The following is a 26976-nucleotide window of genomic DNA, read 5'->3' as shown; positions in this document are numbered from 1 at the left end:
TTCAAGACCTGAAGACTTTGCATTGATCAAAAGAGAGTATGAGGGGCCAGCTCCTTGGCACAGCAGGCTAATCCTCCGCCTGCGGTGCCAGCATCCCATATGGGTGCCAGTTCTAGTCCCGGCTGCCGCTCTTCCAATCCAGCTCTCTGCTATGGCCTGGGTAAGCAGTAAAAGATGGCCCAAATGCTTGGGCCCCTGCACATGCACGGGAGACCTGGAAGAAGCTCCTGGCTCCTGTCTTCGGATTGGCACAGCTCTGGCTGTTGTGGCCATCTGGGGAGTGAACCAACGGAAGGAAGACCTTTATCTCTGTCTCTCCCTCTCACTTTCTGTAACTCTACCTCTCAAATAAATAAATAAAATCTTTAAAAAAAAAAAAAGTATGAGTCAAAATAAAAAGTCAGAAACTTTGCTGAGAGCCATTTTTTATGCCATGTATGTAAAATCAGAATGGCAATGGCAGTGTAATAATTGTAAGCTGCTGGGAAGAAAGGTTTAGAAAGTCATTTGGGTTAAGATCGCACCTCTTACTTGAGAATTTCTTTGTGTGTGTGTGTGACTTGGGGGAAGGCAGGGAAGGGGAACCCAATTCATTCTTAGTCATTCAAGCACATTTGTGACAAAGTAGTGACATCTGTAGACCTTTTACCTCATCCAGGAAAGGGAAGGCTTTAATTTGTAGGCGGGAAGGGAATGCAGGTTTTTATGGAACAATCTGTCCTTTGAAAAGCAGTGCAGACCTAGATCCGTTATTGGATTGGGGTGCAAAGAAGGTATATGGAGAATATATGTTGACTGTGGCTTTGCTTGGAGCTGAAACTTTGCTGTGCAAAGGAGGAAAAAACATCTTGCATTGTTCCTTCCTTCTTGTACTAATACACTTGAACTGTGCATCCTAGAATTCAGTTCTAGGGCATTTTGCTGTCCCATTTGGGGATCTGTTTGCAACACTGCTGATAGTTTGTGGGTTCTAGGTTCCAAGTGACATCCTTATGTTAGGAATGTAAACTGTTGATCCCTACCTAGATGACTTAAGTGTTTAGCTCATTGGCATCTTGATTTCAGAGCATGCATGAGTACTTTTGACTGCATTCCCTGAAGTCCTATGATTAGGAGATGGAGATGAGTTTCCTAGTGTTTAGTGGAAGGTATCAGGAAAGAATTTGAAGAAATGGAATTTTATAAGAGACCTGAGTTGAGTTTCAGCAAAGGGAGGGACTAAATTATAAATAGAATTACCTATATGATCAAAGACTTAGGATCTGGGAACCAAGGGGAGAGCGTATTGGAAGCAGTAAATCAGTTGTTTTGGCTAGACCATATAGTACCTGCAGGCTGGAATCGAACACTGTAGAAGTGGTGGAGCTGAGCTGGTAGCCAGCTATCAAGGGCCTTGATGCTAGGAGAACAGTTTTAATTAATTTCATTGGTCAGTGGGGAGCCTCCCAAAGTGTTAGGGCAAGGACTGCCGTAACTGAAGCACTTCAGCAAGACTATGCGATAGTATAGCACAACTAGACTAGAATTGGGGCAGACTCTATGGCACACACAGGCTACTCATGATAATAGCTGACACATATGTATTGTGCTTTTGCACTATTAGTATCATAATGTTCCTCATAAAAAAGACTCTTGTTAATCATGGGTAAAGAAACAGACAGAGAGAGGTTGAGTTCCCCAGAGTTACACAGTTTATCAGCTGTACAAATGGGATTCAGTTTGTATGGATTGGTTCTAGAATCCATACTTTGAAGTGCTGAGCCTGTATGATGATGATATTTACAGCTTCTGATGAAAGCTTTCTGCATACAAAGATGACATAGGAAATTATTTCTAACAGTGTGTCCAATCTTTGCATTTTATTGCATGTGCAGTAGTACAGTAATACTGTAGTCAGCCTCCTCATACATTTGAATGTTGGTCCAACTTTTCTATTTGTGGTTTTTTTGTTTGTTTGTTTGTTTGACAGGCAGAGTTAGAGAGACAGAGAGAAAGGTCTTCCTTTTCCGTTAGTTCACCCCCAAATGGCCGCTGCAGCTGATGTACTGCAGCTGGTGCGCTGCGCCACGCTGATCTGAAGCCAGGAGCCAGGCACTTCCTCCTGGACTCCATGCGGGTGCAGGGCCCAAGCATTTGGGCCATCCTCCACTGCCTTCTCGGGCCACAGCAGAGAGCTGGCCTGGAAGAGTGGCAACTGGGACAGAACTGGCACCCCAACCGGGACTAGAACCTGGGGTGCCGGCGCCACAGACGGAGGATTAGCCTAGTGAGCCGCTGCTCTGGCCTCTATTCGTTTTCTATAACTTAAACCTTTCTGTGTTTTTAAAACTCTTCAACCTAAAGACTTTATTAATTTTTTTTTTTATTTCTTTGAGAGGTAGAGTTAGAGAGAGAGGGAGGGAGAGAGAGAGGTCTTCCATCTACTGGTTCATTCCCCAAAAGGCCACAATAGCTAGAGCTGGGCTGATCCAAAGCCAGGAGGCAGGAGCTTCTGCTGGGTCTCCCACGTTGGAGGAGGGGCCCAAGACCATAGCAGAGAGCTGGATCCGAAGAAGAACAGCCAGAACACAAACTGGGGCCCGTGGAAGCTTAGCTTACTGCGCCACAGGGCTGGCCCCAACATAAAAACTTTAAATCATGATTTCTCTTTTTTAACTCAATGACTTGTTGTCTTTTAATTTTTAAAATTTTTTTGTGGGCTGGTGCCACGGCTCACTAGGCTAATCCTCCGCCTACGGCACTGGCACCTGAGGTTCTAGTCCTGGTTGGGGTGCCGGTTCTGTCCCGGTTGCTTCTCTTCCAGTCCAGCTCTCTGCTGTGGCCCAGGAAGGCAGTGGAGGATGGCCCAAGTGCTTGGGCCCTGCGCCCGCAGGGGAGACAAGGAGGAAGCGCATGGCTCCTGGCTTCAGATCGGCGCAGCACGCTGGCCGTAGCAGCCATTTGGGGGGTGAACCAACGGAAGGAAGACCTTTCTCTCTGTCTCTCTGTCTCTCTCTCACTGTCTAACTCTGCCTGTCAAAAAAAATTTTTTTTGTTTTGTGTATTTGGAAATCAGAGAGAGAGAGAGTGAGTGAGTGAGTGTGTATCTGCTGGTTACCTACCAAAATGCCCACAACACATCAAGGAGCTAGAACTCAATCCGCATTTCCCACATGGGTGGCAGGGAGCCAAGTACTTAAACTATCATCTTCTGCCTATCAGGATGTGCGTTGTCTGGAAGCCGAGTTGGAAACTCAAGGACTTGAACCCAGGCACTCTGGTATAGGATGCGGGCATCTCCAGTGGTGTCCTAACAGCTGTGCCAAATACCTGCCTCTAAATCAAGATTTCAGATTAAATTTATCATAAAACTACAGATCAGTATTAAATATTTAGAAACATTTGGGCATTATTAATTTATTACTTTTTATTTTTATCTTTTATTTGTTTATTTAAATTTTTGTTTCTTCAAACTGTTTGCTATTATGATAAAAATTTTTCTTTGGGAGAATTCATATGAAGCTTCATACATATTAAAACAAAGACTTACCAAATGATGTGTTTTGTAGAATGCATAAGTGTATAGATTAAACCTTCAAAAAGATAATTATTTCTCATAAGTCCCCTATTGCAGCTATCCTTATATTCCTAATGTTGCACTTGATTGTCAGCACTTTTAGCCACTGAGCTGATGAATCCATTTCACTCTTTCCACTGTTCTCCCTCTGCTGGATTACTGGTGTATTCATGACAGGCCATAAGGTATTTCACTAGAGGGAGCCCAGTCACTGAAAGGCCTGCCTGTGATACCCCTTCTGCAGAGCGCGAGCAAGGGAGAGGTGTGGTTAGAGGAGTACAAGAGGATATGAACAAAGGCTCAGCCAGTTTTAGGAGGATATGAAAAAACCAGAGCCAATCAATTCCTCGTTCAGGGGATCTGAATTTCTTGTTACTCAGATGACTTCCGTCCTTTGGGGTTGATAATGGAGAATCCTGTAACCAACTCTGTAATTTGCACAGATAAATACACTATAGTTACTAGCTTTCAAGTTTATTAAAATGTTTTATTGGGCCCCATGGTTTTTCCCCAACACAAAAGCTTCTGTGGGGTCTTGCATCTTGGAAGGGTTTTGGGCAGTTTCAGCCTTTTTATATTAAACTGGATTTATAGACAGGAAATACCAACCCTTTTTTTGGGGGGGGGCATTGTTAAGCCTTTGAACAAAGCATTTTAACAGTGAATATGCTTTGCAGAGAATCCTTTTTGTAAAGACAGACCTTGTTACCCTTGGCACCTCCTGGGAACATCCCTAAATTTGAATGGTGAAGGAAGATCATATTTTACATACATCCTTGGAAGGGGTAAAATGTTCTGAACTGGCAGCATTTCATTCTGACAACCTAGTCCTCAAGCTATGTACAGTGTAATTGGTGGTGACAGATTTCTCCGTAAGAGCATATAGATGAATTACAATATTTTCCCCACTTTCTGCTTTTCTCTTGTCCTTAAAAAATTATTAATGGATTATATTCATCCTGGGGCCTGGTAGCATGCTCAGTTTGTGCTAGGCAGCAAGAAACAGTTAGCAGTTGAATCCCCATTACTCGCATCTTTAGAAAATGTCTACCATTGAAAGGTGCAGGTAGACAGTGAGGTTCCTCAGCTCTAGGAGACATCCTGAGAAGTACAAGGGCAGAAGCACTGACTGCCATCATACAACAAGGCAGGGGCACACTACAGTATTTTTTAAAAAATATATTGACTGAGTATGAGTTGTATGGGCCATTTTCTTGTATTGCAGTGTAAAAGGAGGAGTATTTAGGTAAAAGGTCATTAATTTCTATATTGTGGCATGGTTGATAAAACACATAGTTGTTCTGTTTTTGTATGCTTGTTTATAAAATTTTTTTAAGATTTATTTATTAAAAAGAGTTACAGAGAAAGGTAGAGAAAGAGAGGTCCTCCATCCACTGGCTCACTACACAAATGGCTGCCTGGCTAGAGGTAGGCCAATCCTAAGCTAGGAGCCAGGAGCTTCTTCTGGGTTTCCCATGTGGCTGCAGGGCCCATCCTCCACTGCTTTCCCAGGCACATTACCAGGGAGCTAGATGGGAAGTGGAGCAGCAGGGACTTGAACTGGTACCTATATAGGATGCTGGCACTGCAGACTGGGGTTTTAAACCACTGTACCACAGTGCCGGTTCCATAGATGATGTTCTTTAGATAAGGAACACTTTTAAAATGCTGCCAGAATGTGAAAATCACGTGTGCTTTGTCAGCTTTCAGTTTTGACTTGTGTTGGTGATACATTCCAACTATGAGGAAACCCAAAACAAATAGGAATATCAGAATCTGCCTTTTCTAGAAGTGAGGACTTTTTTATTGGTATACAAATAGTAAAATTGTTCCTGACTGCAGCAAGAGAGAACTGGTTGGGCAGATGCCAGCGGTTTTTATGTCATACTCCTGTCCCCACATTCTCTTCAGTTTGGTAGTAAACTTCCTAAAGACTGAACTGAATTGCTTAGTTTGAGATGACTTAATTTGTGTTCATCTTTATCCCAAGTGCTTTCAGTGAATTCTTTCATGTAGTCCTTGGAAGCAGCCTGGCCTTATCTCCATTTTACAGATTAGGAAACAGTGGTGGCCGGCGCTGTGGCTCAATAGGCTAATCCTCCACCTTGCGGCGCCGGCACACCGGGTTCTAGTCCCGGTTGGGGCGCCGGATTCTGTCCCGGTTGCCCCTCTTCCAGGCCAGCTCTCTGCTATGGCCAGGGAGTGCAGTGGAGGATGGCCCAGGTGCTTGGGCCCTGCACCCCATGGGAGACCAGGAAAAGCACCTGGCTCCTGGCTCCTGCCAGGATCAGCGCGGTGCGCCGGCTGCAGCGGCGGCCATTGGAGGGTGAACCAACGGCAAAGGAAGACCTTTCTCTCTCTGTCTCTCTCTCACTGTCCACTCTGCCTGTCAAAAAAAAAAAAAAAAAAAAGGAAACAGTGGTGTTGGCAAATTAGGTAACTTGGGGCCAGCGCTGTGGTGTAGCAGCTAAAGCCGCTGCCTGCAGTGCTGGCATCCCATATGGGTGCTGGTTCAAGTCCCGACTGTTCCACTTCTAATCCAGCTCTCTGCAGTAGCCTGGGAAGGCAGTAGAAGATGGCCCAAGCCTTTGGGCCCCTCACCTACGTGACAGACCCAGAAGAAGCTCCTAGCTCCTGGCTTCGGATAGGCACATCTCTGGCCATTGCAGCCAATTGAGGAGTGAACCTTTGGATGGAAGACCTTTCTCTGTCTCTCTCTATGCCTCTCCTCTCTGTGTGTAACTCCGACTTTCAAATGAATAAATAAATCTTTTGAAAAAAAAAAAATTAGGCAACTTGCCGAAGATTTCACAGGTTATAAATGGAAGTTAGTATCTGAACCCAGCAATAGCAAGACTGGCTCCAGAGCCTTCCCTTATTTGCTCATCATAAAATTGTAAATAATACAACTTCTGCCTTTCAGAACTTTATTGAGATAATACAGTGAGAGACTTACAGCAATGCCTGTCACCTAGCAGGTGCTTAATAATTGACAACCACTATTGGTAATAATTTCCCTTAAAAACTATCATAGTGCTAAGAGAACACTTAGGTGTTTTTCATCTTAAGCCCTGTAGTGTGCTTTGTAATAAAACATTGGAAAGCGCTGAAGAAACAGACATGAAACAGAAAGAAGTACTGTAAAGTGTTATTGATCCCCATGATTAGAAATCATATTAGTAAATTTTGTTCACATGGAAAGGAGGGAAATCAAACAATGTCTTCAGGAAGTGGGAACATTCTTTATGTTTGCTATTCTTCACTTGTTTTCATTCTCAGCCTGTCCTATGAGTGATAGAAGAGCTGTACTCAAAAAGCTCACTCCAGGATCTGTATGACTGGATAGCCCAAAGTTTTTTTTTTTTTTTTTTTTTTTTTTTTTTAAAGAGAGACATAGATCTTCTGGTTCACTCCCCAAGGCCTGCAACAGCCAGGACTGAGCCAAGCTGAAGCAATCCAGGTCTCCCTTGTGGGTGGCAGGGACCCAACTGCTTGAGGGTCCCTACTGCCTCCCAGGGTATGCATCAACAGGAAGCTGGATATTTACATATAACCTATGTCTATCCTCCTATACACTTAAGATATATCTAGAGTAATTCATGTAATATCCTGTACGTTGTAGATGCCATATAAATAGCTGTGACACTGTATTGTTTAGGGAATAGTGAGATGACAAAGTCCATACATGTCGAGTACAGGCGCAGTTTTTTTTTGTTTTTTGTTTTTTAAGAAAAAAAAAAACTATTTCCAGTCTGGTTGGTTGACTCTGGATGTGTCACTTGCAGATTTGGAGGGCCACATGTATTTTGATAATGATCAGAGACATCTATTTTCACTTTTCAGACTTGTTTGCATGCAATCCAGGAAGTATTTGACATAGTTATTCCTACATCTTTTAAAAACTCTCATACATGTATGTATAAACTTTTAAATTTAGAAGCAAAAACTAGCCCTCTCCATCAGTACCTGGTGTTGTATATGGGATGTGACATTTCCTCATTAATTTTTTACTTTTATTTAAATATTTTTATGTTTCTGCAAGTTGGGCTTTCTTTTCAACAGAGAAATTGGCCACCTCTGTCACACCAGATGTTTGAGATTAAAAAATAAAAAACCCAAAGCAAGTCAACCCACCTTCTCACCTAGTCGGAGAAAGTCCCACATGTTACAGGGCTGATGTTACTGTAGGGTGCAACCTGATGATCAGAATCATTGTTTTTGTCTCAGGCTTCAGATTTTCATATCAGCTTGAGGTAAGAGTAATAACAGCAATATTTACTGAAAGTGCCTAGTGTGGCCTACTACTGTCTGAACTTCTTTGAATGCTTTCGTTCATTAAGTAGCCTTTTATTTTGCCATCTTCAGTCTGTCACTTCAGCAAAAGCTGTGTGTGTGTGTTATTTGTGTATTTGTGTTGCAGGGGAGCGCTAAATTTTATGGGTTTATGGGTCAATGCTTAATTTAGTGAATGAAATCAGACCAATAACTGTTTATTCTAAGCATGTTTTCTAGGACTTCTATACATCCCCCTAAGCCCCGAGTAAGAAAAGACAAACAGATGGAGAGACTAACAACTTTAGTTAAAAATGAATCAGTTGTAGATGTCAATATTTTTATTTGGGGGGGGGGGTAAATGAATCACTTCCAGGATTAATGGAAGTGGAAATACAGGAACTGTGGGTAGTGCCTCTGAAACATGGAAATAGGATTACAGCTCCCTCAGTTTGCCTCTGCTTACACAGATTTCCTCTTCCCTCGCTGCGGGATAGGTTCTGGTCCTCGGGACGCCTACTGTGACCTCCAGTTGTGGGTACCGAGACACACATGTGGGCGGCATCTCGCGCGCGGGGCTTCGGGCTGACACCTGGGCGGCTTTTCCACGCCGGCCCGTGGTTTCCTGCGTACCAGGCATCCGCTCTGCGGCGGTTTCCCATTCATGCTTTTTGACAACTGTGTGTCCGCCCCGGAGCTGAGGGCGCAGTGGCCCCTGCGCGAGCTCCTCGCCCCGAGACCCAGCCCCCGGCGGCGCAGCTCGGCGTTGCCCCGGGGCCAACCGGCCGGCTTCTCCTTCGGCGGCTGCGTTTCCGACTTCGCTCTGGCTCCTCTCCGGGGGCTTGACGTGCAAACTTCGCCGGAGCGAGCTGAGAGGGAGGGACCGGCGAGGGGGTGGAGGCGGCGGGAGGCGCCTCCGCTTAAGGGAGCCGGCCGGGCGCCGCCGCTCGGACGGACGCGCGGACGGAAGGAAGGAGCGGGGCTGCCGGCCCGGCCCAGGGATGCGAGCGGCCGCGGGGTAGGCAGCTCGGGGGCCGGAGGTGCGGTTCGGGCCTCCTGGTGACGAGCTATCGTGGTGGGGCGCCGGGCGGGGATGCGGGCAGCTCCGGCGCCGGCCTCCGCGCCGGGTCCTGCGAGCAGGGGACGCGGCGTCGCGGTGGCGGGCTCCCGGCGGCCCGAACTGTCTCCCGCGGGTCGCAGGAGGCGAAAGCGAAAGCGAGCCGGAGCCGCGGACTTTGCGCCCGGGGCAGGGGGCGGCCCGGGAGGAGGCGCGCTGGGGGCTGGGCGGCCGGGGGGCGCTGTCAGCGCGCCCCACCCGGCCTGCGGGCCGCGCACGCCGCCGGAACTCCCCGGCGCCTCCTTAAAAGCGGCCCCCGCGCGACTCTTTTTCCCCCTTTTTGTTACATTGCAGGAGCGGAAAGAATGTCGGAGCGGGCCGCGGATGACGTCAGGGGAGAGCCGCGCCGCGCGGCGGCGGCGGCGGGCGGAGCAGCGGCCGCCCGGCAGCCTCAGCAGCAGCAGCAGCAGCAGCCTCCGCAGCCCCAGCGGCAGCAGCCGCCGCCGCGGCGCCTACGGCCGGAGGACGGCGGCCCCGGCGCCGCCTCCACCTCGGCCGCCGCAATGGCGACGGTTGGGGAGCGCAGGCCCCTGCCCAGTCCCGAAGCGATGCTGGGGCAGTCGTGGAATCTATGGGTCGAGGCTTCCAAACTTCCAGGGAAGGACGGTGAGTGTCCACGCCCTCCTCTGCGCACTCCACGCCCCCCCCCCCGCCCCGTCCCCAGCCCCTGCGCTCCCTTCCCCCCGCCCGCGCTGTGACCCGCCCCCGGGGGTCAGAGATGCTATCGCTCGCCGGGTTGCGGAACGCGGAGGTGCCCACACCTACCCCGTGCGTGCGTGAGCGTGCGTCACACTCCCGTCCGCTGACCTGCCTCTCCCCTCCTCCTGTGTGTGTGTATCTCCTAGGGACGGAATTGGAAGAAAGTTTCAAGGAGTTTGGGAAAAATCGCGAAGTCATGGGGCTCTGCCGGGAAGGTGAGTGCAGCCCCCATGGTGGAGTTGGTGCAGCCACGGGAAGTTTTCTTGGCTTGGCTAGGGTCGGGAACTTCAGCCCACCTCTCTCCGTCGCCCTAGAAGGATGCTGCCCAAGGCGGGGAATGGGAGGCAGAGCGTCTGAAGGTCCGGGGTGGTGGTGGTGGTGGGGAGGTTGCTTCCAGGCCTGGGGACCTGCCGGCAGAGGCCCGGCTAGGTGCAACCTGGGCAGCTTTCTGGGTGAGGAGCGCTGAGAGCCAGCAGGCAGTTTAACCTAGATCCCTTCAGGTCTGACCCCCTTACAGAGAGAACACGCACGCAGGCACGCAGGAGGGAATTCTCAGCATCAGAAAACGTTTCCACGAACGCTTGGTAAAAAGGAAGCCTTGCCACCCCATGTTTTCTTCTGGCAGTCAGTTAATTTTGAATTTGGAAAAAGACGACGCCATGCCTCATCCAGTCCTATTTCTGTGGGATTTAACCTACAGCTTTAGGCTGCTCGAAAAGGATCGTCAGAACCCAGGAGGACAATTCGTCATATTTTTTGTTGCCTGCCACAGTTGTTTTCGACGAAATCAAGGCTTTCGTACCCATAGCTGGTGAAAACAGATTGTAGTTGTTGGTTAGTTTTAAATCATTTAGTAGAGGGATACTCTAGGGAAGGAAGTACCTGCAGCTAAAGGTGTGCCTACAGATGGAAGTCAGGTCAGGTGTCTAGAATTCTCTTCCAGGAGTCAGTTGGGGCTAATGGCCTGCGCCAGACCTGAAGTCAGAGAGGACAAGGCCTTGGGTGAGGTTTGGTATCCAACAAGTGAGTTTATAGTCCCAGTGCAAATTTATTTCTTTCCTGGAGCCACTTATTTTGGCACAGTTGTTATCCACAACCCAAGAATAGGTATACCTATTTGAGAGGTGGCTGATTATTACTATCGGCAAGCTTTCCTCTTGTTTTTAGCACCTGCCTTTTCTTCACTTTCACTGTTTTGCTTCTTGAATTGACCATGTGGCCTCTTCGTGCTGTGAAAAGTAACACCAGTAGCAGCTCTGAGAGTTTCCAATTGGAACAGGTCATATAGAGAAATTAGTTGATTTTAAAAATGAGAAATGCTGTTTGATGGCAGTGGAAGGAGAGGGAGCGCACAGAACTTGTGGGTGATGTTGCAATAGGAAAAATCAGTTGTTAGTCCGGTTTTAGTGTTGAATTGGCAGCCCGCCTGGGCTTAAAAAATTAAAATCACTAGGTGGCAACTCTCATGGGAAATAGTTGAAGTAGAGCTTTAGAGGACCTGACCCACTCCTGTTCTTAGTTTTCCGTCTCTGGGTGTGGATATGTTTCCCATAAAGGGTTTCTAAGTCTGTGAAAACAGGATTTTTGGTAATCCCCCTATATAAGATGAGTAAATATGTTAGTGTTTCACTGGGTGCCATTGTCTCAATTGAGACTCAACCGAATTTAATGGCCTGGACGATGTTGCTGTTTTCTTATTTTCTGCTGGGATATATTCACAACAGATTTTCCATGAAGATCCAAGGCCTCTTTACTTGCTTAAGGCACAGAAGGCCAATGAATATGATTCTGCGTGCTTCTGATTCTGTTAGTACTTGTTAGAGGTCTCTTTTTTTGTTGTTTTTTTTTTTTCTTTAAAATATGTATTTAGTTGAAAGGCAGATTAAGAGAAGGACAGATATGTAGTATCTGTGGCTTACTCCCAAAATGGCCATACCCACTGGGATTGTGCCACGCTGAAGCTATGAGCCTGGAACTCCATATTGGTCTTGGGTGCCTGGGACCCATGTACTTGGACCATATTCTGCTGCTTTCTCAGGTGCATTAGCAGGGAACTGGATGGACTCAAGTGGTCTTCTGATACAGGATGCAATGGTGGCTTAAATCTGTACCACAATGCTGGCCCGAATTCCTCCTCCTCCTCTCCTCCCACCCCTTTATTTTTCTTTTTTTTAAGCTGCTGTCACCATTTGGAGGATGCTGTAGCTATCATTCATGCCTGCCACCCTTGAGTAGAGGCTAAAGTTTTTTTTTAATAAAAACTTATTTATTTTACTTGAAAATCACAGAGAAGGAGAGGCAGAGAGAGAAGAGAGAGAGACAGAGATCTTCCTTCCATTGGTTCAATTCCCCATTTGGTCGGAGCTGGGCCTATCCGAAGCCAGGAGCCAGGAGCTTCTTCCTGGTCTCCCACATGGGTGCAGGGGCCCGAGGACTTGGGCCATCTTGTGCTGCTTTCCCAGGCCATAGCAGAGGAGGATAGGAGGTGGAGTAGCCGGTTCTCGAACCGGCGCCCATATGTGATGCCGGCACTGCAGGCGGTGGCCCTACCCACTATACCACAGTGCTGGCCGCAAGGCTGAAGTTTTAAATTCAGTCATTTCTTAATTTTGTGATACAGTGGATTTTTGGGGACAGTTTGAAAATCCAGGTTTTAAGATGTTTGGCACTCAGAAAATTGATCCTTTTTATGTTCTCCCAGCAAATAGCCCATGCCAGGCAGCTTCGGGAATGTGAATGCAATTATTACCAAATCTTCATGGCCTCTGTCCATTGTTTTGGGTTAACATTGTCTCCTACCAAGAAAAGGTAATTCAGAGCATTATCTGTACCAGTTTCTTATTTTTTAAAATCTATATGTTTGCAAGGCATAGTTCAAGGTATATAAAGAGATTGCTTTTCTGTCTATCTGTTCACATCCCAAATGCCTGCATAGTCGAGGCTGGGCCTGGCTGAAGCTAGGAGCCAGGAATTCCGTCCTGATCTCTCATGTGGGTACCAGTGCCCAAGCACTTGGACCATCTTCCACTGCTTTTCTGAGCACATTAGCAGGGAACTGGATCAGAAGTAGAGCAACCAGGACAAACCAGTGCCCATATGCCCATGTGCAGGCTACAACTTAACCTGCTATGCCACATGCTGGCCTCCAAGTACCAGTTCCTCTTGTCAGTATGAGTGAATTGAGGATAAAGATGTAAATCGTTGAAGTGAAGCTCTGGAAATCAGAAGCTCTCCATCTTGGGAGATTTCAGTTGTGTCCACAGGGATTAGAAAACTTGGATGTTGAAAGTCACTTAACCTTGTGTTCCTTATTTCATCTCTCTGAATGTAGCATTTCCTTTTTGGAAAAGAAGATGATAGTACCTGCTTCTCTAGGTTATTGTAGGAATTGAAATTAGAAAACTCATAAAATGACACAGTACGCTAATTCATTCCAACCCTTGAAACTGCTGATAATCGTAAATCTGACTTCCTAATTTTGTTATTTTCACAATGATTTATTTGAAAGAGTTAACAGAGAGGGAAGGAGAGAGAAGTCTTCCGTCTACTTATTTTTTATTTATTTATTTAAGTGAAAGGCAGAGTTACAAAGAAGTCTTCCATCCTCTGGTTCACTCCCCAGATGGCTGCAACAGCCAGAGCTGCGCCGATTCAGAGCCAGGAGCTTCCTCCGAGTCTCCCAGCTGAGTGGCAGGGACCCAGGCTTTTAGCCATCTTTTACTGCTTTCTCAGGCTGTTAGCAGGGAGCTGAATCAAAAGTGTAACAGCCTGGACTTGAGCCGGTACCCACAAGGGATGGCAGCTTTGCCCATTGTGCCAGCATGCCAGCCCCTCTGACTTCTAATTTGATTTTCATCTGTGTCGAGATTGTTTAACCTGGGACCCTTAAATAGGCTTCAGGGTAGCCATAGTTCTTCTGAAATTGTCTAAAAATTATAAATGTCAATTTTCTGGAGCAAATACCAATACCCACAGCTTCCTTTGGATTCTCAACACATCTCCAACCCGGGAGTTTAAAACTGCACATTTAGCTACTCTTTTTCTTTTGTATCTTTTCTCTCTTGGAATTCATTTGGCCAGTTACTCATAACAAGACTGCCCAAACATTAATGCCATGGAAGAAAGTTGGAACTATTGATTTAGATGGAAGTGAGATCATTTGTGGTTTAGCTAATATGCTTCTTCCTTTCGGGTGAGCAAATGTTAGAATAAAATTGTAGTTACGTTTCAGAGGTCAGCCTGTTTGTATTTTTTTTTTTTTTGCCTTGTTTTTCTATAATTGGTAATATTAATACCAATCTTTTCCCACCAAAATCAGTTAATACATTTTGACTTTTTTTTAAAGATTTTTTAAAATTTTTATTTGAGAGGTAGAGTTAAAGACAGTGAGAGGGAGAGACAGAGATAGGTCTTCCTTCTATTGGTTCACTCCCCAAATGGCCACAACAGCTGGAGCTGCGCCAATCCAAAGCCAGGAGCCAGGAGTCTCCTCCAGGTCTCCCACATGGGTGCAGGGGCCCAAGGACTTGGGCCATTCTCTACTGCTTTCCCAGGCCATAGCAGAGAGCTGGATTGGAAGAGGAGCAGCCGGGACTAGAACCAGCACCCATACAGGATGCCGGCACTGCAGGCAGAGGATTAACCTACTGTGCCCCGGTACCGGCCCCCATACATTTTGACTTTCTAACTGGTTATATTGAAGACAGGTTACTTTCCTCCAGCTGCCCAAGGTGATTTGGGAAATTCTGGACGTCCACAAATTTCACAAAATCTAACTTTGTGAAATTTAACAAAATTGTTTACATGGTTAATTGGTAAGAACAACTGAATAGGGTTTCCATATTAGGGCCTGAACACATAGGGAGCCTTAAAAAAGAAAATGTTAAGTGCATTACTTTAACAGCGAATTAAAAAAAAAATTGTAGAACTCAAACAGTGGCGTTGGAAAAATGACATTTTCTTTGGGAAGGTACTCCTAACTTCTTTTAAGTCCACCTATTGTATGATAGCATTGTACCGTGAACTTTCCCATCCTTGTCTCTCTCTCACAGTTTGAAAGTAGGTATTCTGTAGTGTCTCAGTTTCTAGAATGTAAGTTTTCTGAGGGCACGGCTACTGATGAAGGCATACTGCTTGGTACAGTGAATATTTGTCCCACAAGATGAATGAGTAGGCTGCTAGGAAGATTGTGTGTTCAAGTGACTATTTTCAGTTGTTTTGTTGCCCTTAATAAAAGGGAATACTCAGATTCTTAGTCGGGGATTGTAGGGGGGAGCTTTTGTGGCTCAAGAGGAGGCCAGAGGCTGTCTTTCAGCGCTTACTGTGCTCTCTCCTGAGTTCACTGTTCAATTTACACTTTCCTGAAAGGGTGCAGATAGAACACCACGTCTCTCTTATTTCTGATATTTAGGCAGAGGAATAGGATGGCAATCCATGGTGAAACACAACTTGATGACAGGCGATTTCCCTGTCATAATAACAAGGACATAATTGAGCCTTGGGCAAGTTGGAAGGAGGTTGGTTAGCACTTTAAAATTTTTTTTATAAGTTAGGGAAGTGACACACAGTCGACACAATACTACTGTTTTTTCTTTCCTATGGGGAAAAGTGGTTCATGGTTAAGTGAAAACAAATAGATGTTTGTGTGAAGTACTGTAAAAGACAACACCTTATAGGCATAAAACTCTGTCCCTGAAACAGACAATATTTCTCTGGCAGTTCTCTTAAATGTTTCTTCTCTGTGCACCCTTCCCACCAGACTTTCTCATGGACAATTTGAAACCTAAAAAAGTTAAGAGAATATTTTAATGAGCCTCCTTGTGTCTGTCACAGAGCTTCAGAACTAATGAGTCATGCCCATTCTTGCTTCATCTCTGCCCTGCTCCCCACAGTGGATTATTTTGAAGGATGTCCAAGACATCGTATCATTGTTCCTCATTTTCTTTTTTCTGCTTGCATGGACTTCAACCTGTTTCATCCCAAGTGGAGCGTTGATGTGCACTGTGCCTGCCTTTTGAGGCCAGCAGGGCTGCCATTTCTCATCTGCACTGTGGGTGTGTCGGGATTCTGCAGGTGCAGGTGGTTGCAGTCTACTTAGGTCTCCGATGGAGATCTAAAGCAAGCCCCAGAGAGGAATCGGGGAGATCCGGGTCCCTGCCTCAGGGTCACCTGGGTGCTTGTTGAACATAAATGCACAGTCAAGGAGCGCTCAGGTGATTCTGCTGCAGATGGCCCACGCTTTCATCCACCTCCGCAGAGGCACAGCAGGACTGCCGTGCTCGATGGTGGGGCTGGGGCTGGGGCTGGGGAGCAGCAGCTTTGCTGACAGCTGCCGAGTATCCCTCCGTACCTGTTGAGTCTGTCCTAACTCATAGTGAGGGAGCCTCTGCGGACCCAGGCAGGCACCCCCACAGCAGGGACTCTCCTCCTGCTTGTGGTACCAGAGTTACTCTAATCAAACTACAGCCCGTGGCTGAAGTCCTGCCTGTGGCTTCTCTAAGAATGCCTTCTTGACTGCTGAATGGTTGAAATAAGAACTTAAAAGAGGGAGATTGCTCTGCATGTGAGAAGACATAAAATTGAAATGTTAGTGTCCTGTGTAAGTAAACATGGGCACAGCCATTCATTTCCTTGTTGCCTGTGGCTGCTTGCTCGGTACTGAGAATCATGGAGTTGAGCTGCGACAGATCATGTGGCCTACCAAGCCCGTAAGTATTTTGCTGGCTGGCCCTTTGCAGGAGAAGTTTGTTTATCCCATTACGAGTTCTTTGCACATTCTGTAGAACAGGCTTGCATTCCTTGAACATTTTATTTTGAGGAGGAAAGTCTTCAAAATAAGAAAATCCAGTATTTATTTAGTATGCAAAAGAAATGTTGAGCTAGAGGGAAATAGCTGAAGAGAAGTTATTTTGTGTAAAAATGTTCTGTGTCCGCTTTGGTGTGTTGCTGTGACGTTTCTGTGGTGTGTACCTATTTCAGAGAACTTTGCACATTGAGCATCAGCAGAGCTGTTACTGCCCAGCTTCCAAGAGTCTGGGACTGTGAGCATGGTGCTTGGGTTCTGGTGAGCCCCCTGTGTGCTGCGTTAGTATTCAGGACAAAGAGCTTTAGCCTTGTATGAGATTTTCCCTGAAATTCTTCAGAATCTGTGTACTTGAGCTGGCTCAGGGAAGCTGAAACCTTGTTGGAGGCCTTAGAAATTATATGAAGGATTTCTGGAAACAAGTTGGCATTTTGATTGAATAAGGCCGTCAGTATCCATGTTTTCATGCTTTTGGACTTGGTGGAAAGCACAGCAGCTGCCTAGTGAATGCTGAATTCCTGAGGCCTCAGGGCTTCCCAGTTCTGGGAAACCGTGCCTCTGTACCTGCGTGAAGGTGCAGTTCCCCAGCTGTGCCCCATTTACAGGACTGATTGGTTCTTGTAAACTCTTACCTTGAGAGGGCTATATGAGGAATTTGTGCAGCATTGGCGATTGTGACTTACGTGTGATGTTGTCTCATTTCTTCTTTATAAGGACATCCTTCCTGATGTCCACATTGTGGTGTTTATGGACACGTGTTTATGGACGGCTTGTGTTTGGTGAATGCTTTTCTCTCTGCCAGTGTGGTTTCATGTCCGCTTCACCACAGTCATTCTGTGAAGTAGCAGGCACCATGCTCCCCAATGTTCAGATGAGGAAACTGAAGCTCAGAAAAGTGAGGCCAGTCTCCAAGTGGACAAAGTTTGTAAGAGGGACTCTGTGACCCGGGTCTGTCGAACTGCACTCTGCTCTGCTGTGTCCATTTCTGAATGTGCATCAGATTCTCAGGAGCTAGAGTAGGTCACCCTAACCTTAGTTTTTTTAAATCCTTGTCCAGAAATAATGACCTTTACTTGAAAAAAAATTTTTTTCTTAAGTTTTGACAGTGCTTTTGTTGCTGGGCTTCACCACAGTCTCTATATTGTAGTTGATTTTTCTTTTATAGATCTTTGAGTGGGAGGGGACGTGCGTGTGGTTTGCATTAGAAGTAATTGGCTTTTTAAAAGATTAAATGAAAGCTAAGGTTGCAGCAGATAGCAAACACGATCATCTGGGATTTGTGCCATTAAAAATGCTGAAAAAAGAGAGAAGTGAAATTTCACTATTTAAATAGCATTTCAGTGCAAGATTGCTTTTAATCACATTGATATTCAAAGTTTATGGCAGTATTTCTAATAAATGTGCTCCTCTGATTATTAAAGTATTTTTTGATTGAAGTTCTAAGGAGAATAAGAAGCCTGTTAGTAGACTTTAACACTTGGAGTTTCGGTACTTTTGAGAGAAAGGCAGAGGGTTACATTTATATTCATCTTGTACAGCAGGGATTATTATAAATGAGCATAGGAAGGAGAGGAATGAGTTTTGCATTTCAGCCACTCATAACATAAAACTAGATTAAGTGTTCTTGTTCCTCTTTGTAGTAAAGACCCTGTTAACATGAAATGCCTTTTCTGCATAAGCTTATGGCAACGAAAACGTAATAGTTCATTATCAATTAGATTCACCATCATAAAACAGAAACTATTGCCTTCTCAGGTTATACACATGTTTTCTATAATCCAGAAGTACAGTAGGAAAAAAGGAATGCTTTTAACCAGTGGTTCCCCAGGCTTTATATTTGAAACCATAAAGTTGCAGCCTAAGTCTCAGATTGTGAGTGTTTTGTATATATTCTCACCATTTAAAAAATATAACATTATTTTGAAATAAAATACAATCTTTTAAATTTGAAAAGTCTAGCTCTAGGAGAGACTCATGTATTATCCCTGTTTTTCCTGTTTTATTTTGGGCCTCCCAGAGATCAGTATCTGTTCTAGTGTTGTTTGTTTGTTTGTTTGTTTGTTTTTTAAGATCAAAGAGACAGACAGATCTTCAAACTGCTGGTTCACTCTTCCAGATGGCTGCAGTGGCCAGTGCTGGGCCAGGCTGAAGCCAGGAGCTTCACCCAGGTCTCCCAGGGAGTTGGGCCATCTTCCACTGCTTTCCCAGGCCATTAGCAGGGAGCTGGATCCATCAGAAGTGGATCTGCTAGGACACAGCTGGCACCCATATGGGATGCTGGCGTTGCAAGTGGGGTATCACTACACTGCATTGCCAGTCACTGTTCCTATAGGCTAACAGGAGGTGTTCAGCAGAACAGAGATTCCGTGAGGGGGCTTCAGAAAGCTCACGGAAAATGGAGTTAAAAGGTAACGTGAATTTGCCATGAACTTTTTGAAGCCCCTTAACTGTTGTAGTTTTCCAGAAGTCAACCATAAATAGAAGCAATATTGGGAACTCCAGTTTTAGAGTTAAATCTGTGTTCAAGGGGCAAGCATTTGGCACAGCAGTTAAAGGATATTCACATTGCATACTGGAGTCACTGGTTCAAGTCCCAGTTGTATTCCTGATTCCAGCTTCCTGTGAATGTGGGCCCTTGAAGGTCAGTGGTGATGGCTCAAGTGCTTGGATCCTTGTCACCCAGGCAGGCAACCTGGCTTGAGTCCTAGTTCCTGGCTTCTCCGAGCCACAGACCTTGTGGGCATTTGGCGAGTCAACCAACAGATGGGAAATTGTTTCTTTCACTCTCTCTGCATTTCAGATAACAGCAGCTCAAAACTGCTGTTCACATCTCAACTCCAGCAGATGAATTTTTTGAAGATAACATAGCATTGCAGAGCCTGTAAAATGGGAATAATTGGTAATAGCATGATAATGATGAGGAGGATTAAATCATGCAGTGCAGGTTTACCTGCTGATGTGTAGGCAGTGACAGGACACCTTCACATGTTGAGGATGACAGAGTGTAGCAAATGAACTCGAGTTTAAGGTGTCCTGGATTCTAGTAAAAAGAGAAGTGGGAGCTAGTGTTTCTTGCTTCCTCCTTTGGCCGTCTGTTTGACTTGCAGAGAGAAACCTGTGTGGGTATTTACTTTCCTTGCTTGCACTGAGTTGTACTTGCTCCTTTTCTTTAAGCCTGTTTGTGCTTCTTTAGAATGCTGCTCGTGATATTTTCTTTGTGCAGGAAAAGTAATTTACAGGCAACAAAACAGAGTAATCCTCATTACCCTGGGGAGTGGATCCGAATGGTAAATGTGAATGCTACTTTTAGGTATATGTGTGTAGGGATAGTCAGAAGGGGTTTTCTGCCGAATGAGGGAATTTAGAAAATTACCTTTTCAGTTCTTGGAAATTTCCATTTTACTTTAGGTAGTTCTTCATCTAAGTTAATTTGTTCTCTTTGGAAACTATAGGGAAAGATTTGTTCTAATGGGAAAAAGTCATCCTTGTAATTGTAGAAGTTAATACATGGTCATTATAAAGATTTTACTAATAGGTATGAAACACGAAAGATCAGTCTCTCAAAGTGGACTGTGGTCCTGACTTCAGTTATAGGATTTGGACTTTGGTAAATTGACCCTTGATCAAGGATGCCCATGTAACTGCTTTGGGCACTTACCGACAGGCAAGATTCAAACTTGCCAATCTGGTCATTTCCCTGCTGACAAATTCCAGTTCTCTGTCCTTTGGCAGGCCTTAGGATGTTTTGTCCAGTTGATTATGGCCTTGAGAATCCCCTGGCTATTTTCCTTTAACTTCATTCATTTAACTTTTATGCCCCAACCGTTTGGCAGGCGGTACTCTGGCCTTCGTGCTGGGCTAGAGTCTGTGGATACAACTGCAGAGAGGATGAAGAGGCACAGTCCTAACCCCAGTCAGCAGTTGGTCAGTCAGTATTTAGGAACTGAACCACTCATTGCCAGGAATGACACACATTAAACAAAGGTTCTACTACTTGGGGTAGTGCTGGTGGATGCGTTTGAGAAATCAGCATCCCGCTTTCCCCCTCTCACCCTCTCCCACTGCCAGCCAATATGAAATCCTCAGATTTCTTAGTGATGGTAGACTGAAGACATGAGGTTTTAAAATGTCTTTATAAAACTAAAATGGATTGTCTTAGCCTGGCAGAACGCTTTACTGGGTTGTTTCTGGTTCATTCATTCACCATGTTATTCAGCATCTGCTCTGTGCTACATACTGTACCAGTTTTCAGAGAAACAGCCCTGCCCTAAAAGAGCTTCTGTTTTAGTGGGGGAGGCAGAAAACAATTTTAAAAGTTAGCAATATGCATGTTGGGCGACGATGAATCTTGCGGAAAAACAAAGTGTAGGGTGTGCAATTCAGTGAGAAGGGATTGGCTGAGCCAAAATTTCGGGATGTAATGGAAGGGGGCCTATCCTGTTAGACCAGCAGTGGGGGCTGGAGTGATACGTTTGGGGAGAGAGTAAAAGAAGACATTGGATGCTGATGGGTTAGGAGTGAGGGAAGGAGCCTGGCTGCATCAGGCCTTATAGTCTATTGGAAATCCACATCCTTTTTCTGCATCCTATAGGCTGCCAGGCTGCCCACCCTTGTGGTCTTGAGTTCTCCCCTTGACCTACTACTATGTCTCATGCACAATGACCTCCTCCTGGTTTCTCCAGCATGCTGGGCTCTTTTTCTCTCTTCAAAAACCCTTGCATATACCAAACCCTCTGACTTGGGCTGCTGCTCCTCCTGATGCCCCTACTCTGTCCGCCTGGTTTCTTTTCATCCTGTTAGACTTAGATTAGATCCACCGCCTTCTCAAAGGAGTCCTCCACTGAGTTTGTATAGCTTTGTAACATCTCTCAAAAGTTGTCCCTTACTGTTTGGTGTCAGTATAAAGCAAGTATTACTCTTGATAAATTGTGTCAGTTCTATTAGATCTGTGGCTTAAGTGCTAAGTAGAAGGAATTACATTGACAAATGTTTATATAGGTCTTGGCTAAATTTGCAGAATTGGCCCTGAGGAGAAAACTAGTATAGACCACCCACAAATAATCATTTCATTGAAGAAGGGGGAGAAGTATTCACTGCAGTGACATTGCCTCCCCTGGTTGGTTGTAGAGTGTGATAGAGCCTTATTGATCTTTGTTTCTCGTGTTTTAGCATTTGTTTTCTAGGGATGGAGGGTGCGAATAACAATATGTTGTAAAAAGAGGAATGGTTTTGGTTTGGGAATAACTGGTTGTGTACAAATAAATGACAGTGTGTCTGAATCCTTCTGTTATATCACCACGGTTTTTTTCCCCGAGATAATACTCTGTGCTTTTTTTCAGCCTCTGAATAGAGTCTTTCTCTCTCTTACCTTTATTCCTGTTTTAGGCCTCTCTCCCTCTGTGCTGATGAACTGCTGTCCTGGAGACAGATGCAGTCTGCTGTAGATTTTGTGTGCTGCACTTTGTCTTAACTTACTGGGCACTGTGTCTGATGAGCTTTTCACTGTGAGCAGGCAGCTGCGATGACCATTTCTTCAGGAGATCTTTGTTGGCTGGTAGTTTTTCTAAAAACTCGTGGCTGCTGCTGCAAGTGGTCTGTGTTATGGGAGTTTAGACTCTCTTCATGAACCATATTCTTTTAATTTTGATAGTTATAGCAACACCACAAGTAAAACATTTTTTATTCATCCAATGCCAGGTACATCTTTGTAGAAATTTCATGAAACTCCTCTGTTTTTCTTCACTAGCTATCTTGAAATAAAAGCTGTTCTGTAAATCTAGGAATTTAGTAGCAGGCATTTAAAAATTATGAAGTCACGACAGATTCCTATACCTGTGTGGTTTGTATACCTGTTTTTTGAGTGGGAAAGTGCTTTTTAAAAGTAACCAGGAACTTGCAAAATAAAGCATCGCAGTCAATACCAGGTAGCAAGTACGAGTAGTGAGGATGGTAGCGCTTACTCTTTGATCCCACACAGGTGTCAGGCACAAGCCAGAGAGCTTTACATGGATTGCCCCCCTTAATCCTTCAAATAGCACTGAGACAGGGACTCAGCCCCATGGAAAGAGAAAACTGAGGCTTAGGGAGGTTAAGTTGACAGCATCAGAGTGGGTAAGTGGCAAAGCTGGGGTGCTTGTTTTGGCTCGCCCCAAAACCCCATGGTTCCCCAGATTGTCAGTGCAGCTGTGACTGATTTGTGCACTTTGACCTGCCATTTGTGAGAAGCACTTGGAAAAGGCTTTGACTTGTTGGTAAGCACACTATCAAGCACACTGGAGAGATTTGTTTAAAATTACAGAGATTGCTTGGTTGATGGTTCAGTGAAATGCAGCACTAGCAAGGTCTAGTAGAGGTGGTAGGGTATTGTTTCACGACCTTTGAGCTAAACGCTTGGGCAGGAGGAGGAGGGGGTTGTTAGGCCATTCAGCGATACATCTAAATTCCATGTGTACACCGATTTGTAGAGTGCATGGTAGATAAGTAAGTCTCAGAAAGCAAATCCTAGTAGTTTTTAGTTGAGATAGATAAAAAAATTTAGAAATTTCTTAAACCTGATGGAAGTGGCATGTTTTGTAATCACTTGGGATGGTGTCAGGCAGGAACATAAATAGGCACAATTAATATAGCCTTTCGTAGTGATGCACAGAGATTGCTAAACTCCAGAGATTAGCTAGGAGCTCTTTTGAGAATTTAGAATTACTAGCTAATTATTAGTATTTTGCTCAATATACCACGTTCTGATTGATACTAAGTAGCTAGCTAGAATGGAACTGTTTTTCATGTCCCTCCCTGTCCTGTAGGTAACACTACTCTAAAGGGAAATAGATGACAACAGCAGCAAACAGCAAAGTTTTCCTTCAGATATTTTGCCTTTCCTTTGGCTATGTTACATTATTGTGGTCTTACCTGTTTGGAACAGGGCAGGCACAAGGCGTATGGGAATTTGCACAGAGCCTGACCCAGCGTCCTGACCTTGGCTTCTAGCATAGAGTGGGTTCATGCTACATGTTGCCAGGGGACTGACTATGAATAGTGATGATAGGGAGATTCCCTGCCCATCCACAGGAACCGGATATTACCTACTTTTTATAGCATTTGCCAGGATTCTAGGGGTTTTTTGTTTTGTTTTGTTTTGTTTGAAGTAATAAGGTTTGATTGGGGACAGGGCATCCGTCATCTAGGGTTTTGAAATGGCTGTAACTAAAATGGACATAACTTTTTTAATCTGAAAAATAGGTATTAATGTAGATCTTAATGGCTCTCAAATAGTGCTGATGACCGAGATTGCACACTCAATTGCTTGATCTTGGTATAATTTAGCAGCCTCTGTTCAGATACAGCTTTTTCTTCCATTTTAAAAGATAACACATTATTGTATTTATTCCCAAGTCCTCAGGAAATTTTAAGTGCTGTCAATTTTATGAAACAGTAATTAGGAAGTGAGTAGGGAATGTGTCTTGCGAGCTGTTGGTTTGGCATCATCATTCAAGTTCTTATTTGCCTTATGAAAGCCTCTTGCTATAGTATCTCCTGGCATGCAGCCCCTCCACAGTTTTCCCTGGAAGGCCGTGACTGTAATTATGTCTCTGGCTGGGCATTGTCAGATGAAGAGAGAGGCCAGTTTTATTTATGTATTTATTTGAAAGAGTGAAAATGGGGGCAGTGGAGGGGAAGGGAAAGAAGGAGGTCTTCAATCCAGTGTTATCTCCCCTAGATGCCTGCACGGGGGTGGGGGGTTGGGGGGGAGTAAGGCTAAAGCCAAGAGCCTGGAATTCCCGCCTGGTTTTCCATGTGGGTGGGCCACCATCCACTGCCTCCTAGGGTGTGCATTAGGAGGAAGCTGGATCAGAAGTGGAGGTGTGGCCGGGCGCCATGGCTCAGTAGGCTAATCCTCCACCTAGCGGCGCTGGCACACCGGGTTCTAGTCCCGGTCGGGGTGCCGGATTCTGTCCCGGTTGCCCCCCTTCCAGGCCAGCTCTCTGCCATAGCCCGGGAGTGCAGTGGAGGATGGCCCAAGTGCTTGGGCCCTGTACCCCATGGGAGACCAGGAGAAGCACCTCCTGGCTCCTGCCTTCGGATCAGCGTGGTGCGCCGGCCGCGGCGGCCATTGGAGGGTGAACCAATGGCAAAAGGAAGACCTTTCTCTCTGTCTCTCTCTCTCACTGTCTACTCTGCCTGTCAAAAAAAAAAAGAAGTGGAGGTGTGCCTGGAACCCAGGTGGATGCAGGCATCCAAAGCAGTGGCTTAACCCACTGCACAATGCCTTCTCCAACCTGACCTTTTCAAACCCATAGGTTTTGATAGGTTCCAACATAGCCTTATAGCTGTGGGATTTTTGCAGCATGTTGTGGGACTCTGGGCCTGTACCTCCTTCTGTGGAGATATACAGTAAGGACATGTACATTGATTGTTAAATATGGCTGTTGATTGCCATTTGTGAGACTTAAGAGTTGAGTGACATTAAGGCATAGGTTTGAAGCACAGAAGTTTAGCAGAAATGAGCCTTTTAGTCTGGAGTCAGTGGAGTGTGTGGTGGGAGTCCCAATTCCTTGTTTCTGTTGCCAATCCTGCTGTTAGACACTTTTTACCATTCTTGTTAAAAAACTGAGGAGAAAGCATGAAACTTACTTTCCCAAAATTGTATCTTAACTTGAATCAAGATTTTGTGGGCAGTAGCTGTGGATAGCCAAGTGTAGGGTCTGTGCTTTCACTGTGTCTGGCTTCGGCTCAGGTGTCAGGAGGAGCCTTTGAACACCGCAGGAGGTACTCAAGGACTCTCCCTTGCTGCAGAGACAAGCCCAGGACCCCTGGCCTGTGAGGCCCTGGAGAGTCTGATCTAGCCTTTGCTTTTCCTTATGGCCTTTTTGCCTTTTCTTTATAAAGACATCTTTGCCATCTCACTTTTTGCCTTTTCTTCAATACTCTTGACTATTTCTTCTGATTTATGTGGTTTCCTTTTACTGCCTTAACCCCTTTTACATTGTCCCACTGCCTGTCTACCTAGTGGACACAGAATGAACTAACTCATGGACTTTCAAATTAGGAGCATTGGGAGGTTCTTGTACCACTTTATTAGTATATGCAAAACATTGTGTGTGTTTGTGTAAGCGCAGGTTTCCAGGGAGAATGACTGCTTCAAACACCTCGTGACTCAGTCACCTTCAGCATCGCATTGAAGGTACCCAAAGCGTTTTTGGAAGAGCATTCCAAGTCTGTTATTTTTGTATCTTGTAGTTAAGGTGGGTGTTTTGTTCAGCTTCCCATGATATCTCAGGTTCCCATAATCAAGACATCTTTTTTTTTTTTAAATGTATTTATTTTCTTGTTTATTTCAAATAGTCACAGAGAGGGGGAGAGACAAAGAGAGATCTTCCATCCACTTACTCACTCCCCAGGTGGCTGCAATAGCCAGGGCTGGGCCAGGCCAGATGGGGCTGACAGAGCTAGGCCAAACCCAGGAGCTTCTTTGTGTTTTCCCGTGTGGGTGGCAGGGGCCCAAGCACTTGTGCTTTGCTCAGCTGCTTTCCCAGGTGCATCAGCAGAGAGCTGGATCAGGAGTGGAGCAGCTGCCCATATGGTATGTTGCCCATATGGTATGTTGCCCATATGGTATATTGGCGTCGCAGGCGCTGGCTTTACCTGCTATATCACAACACTGTCCCCAAGATTAAAAAAAAAATGTTTTATTTAGTTTCTGGTTGTTTTGTTTAATTAATGCTTTCTCAGTGATGTTTTCTGTATATGAAAGGCTAAAGAAGTAGGCCAGCCTGAGAAGATTACCATTTTTTGTCATATTGATAGTATGGGGTCATGGATCATTTCAGGTAGAGTAAAAACATTCAATCCTTTTTTGTTTTTAAAGATTTATCTATTTATTTATTTGAAAGTCAGAGTTACACAGAGAGAAGAGAGGCAGAGAGAGAGAGAGAGAGAGAGAGAGAGAATCTTCCATCCGATGGTTCACTCCCCTGTTGGCTGCAACGGCCGGAGCTGTGCCAATCCGAAGCAAGGAGCCAGGAGCCTCCTCCAGGTCTCCCACATGGGTGCAGGGACCCAAGGACTTGGGCTATCTTCCACTGCTTTCCCAGGCCTCAGCAGGGAGCTAGATTGGAAGAAGAGCAGCCAGGACTAGAACCAGCACCCATATGGGATGCTGGCGCTTCAGGCCAGGGCATTAACGCACTGCGCGACAGCACCAGCCCCAGAGCATTCAATCCTAACTGAAGTTTTTGCACTAAACCTACTTCTAAAGTAAGGGAAGTGGGAGATGGGCTTCAGGACAGGAATTGATGTCCGAGGTACTACTGAAACTCTTGCAATGATCTTTCTAAAACTCCTATGTAAAAGTGTGTTGCTCTTACTTAAAGGACTTCATTGATTTCCATTGCCCTTCCAGAGATGCGAAAACTGCTTAGTGCAACTGATGGGCGTGAAGTCACTGATGTTTGCCCTAATCCACCATAACCTCTCAACTCCTTGGATTCCCTTCCAGGTTTAGTGCTCAAAACCCTACATGCCGGTGCCATGGCT

General features: G+C 45.3%; 1 protein-coding gene across 5 annotated transcripts in view; it reads left to right on the top strand.

Annotated features, from left to right (window-relative positions):
• Positions 1-26976, top strand: part of ATXN7 (ataxin 7) — a 160832-nt gene that overhangs the window by 50075 nt on the left and 83781 nt on the right. For 4 of the 5 annotated variants that reach the window (XM_070049967.1, XM_070049965.1, XM_051852241.2 and 1 more), the window contains 2 exons: positions 9240-9551; positions 9791-9859. In XM_070049967.1, coding sequence (XP_069906068.1) covers positions 9251-9551; positions 9791-9859 — 370 coding nt within the window. In that variant the 5' untranslated portion in view covers positions 9240-9250. Of the gene's footprint in view, positions 1-8711; positions 8847-9239; positions 9552-9790; positions 9860-26976 lie in introns of those variants that run through there. The other variant, XM_002713288.5, reaches the window with a different exon arrangement.

This window comes from Oryctolagus cuniculus, chromosome 10 (genome assembly GCF_964237555.1).
Source record: "Oryctolagus cuniculus chromosome 10, mOryCun1.1, whole genome shotgun sequence".
Taxonomy (NCBI): Eukaryota; Metazoa; Chordata; class Mammalia; order Lagomorpha; family Leporidae; genus Oryctolagus; species Oryctolagus cuniculus.
The sequence above is the reverse complement of the archived record's forward strand: the minus strand, read 5'-3'. Positions and strand labels throughout refer to the sequence as shown.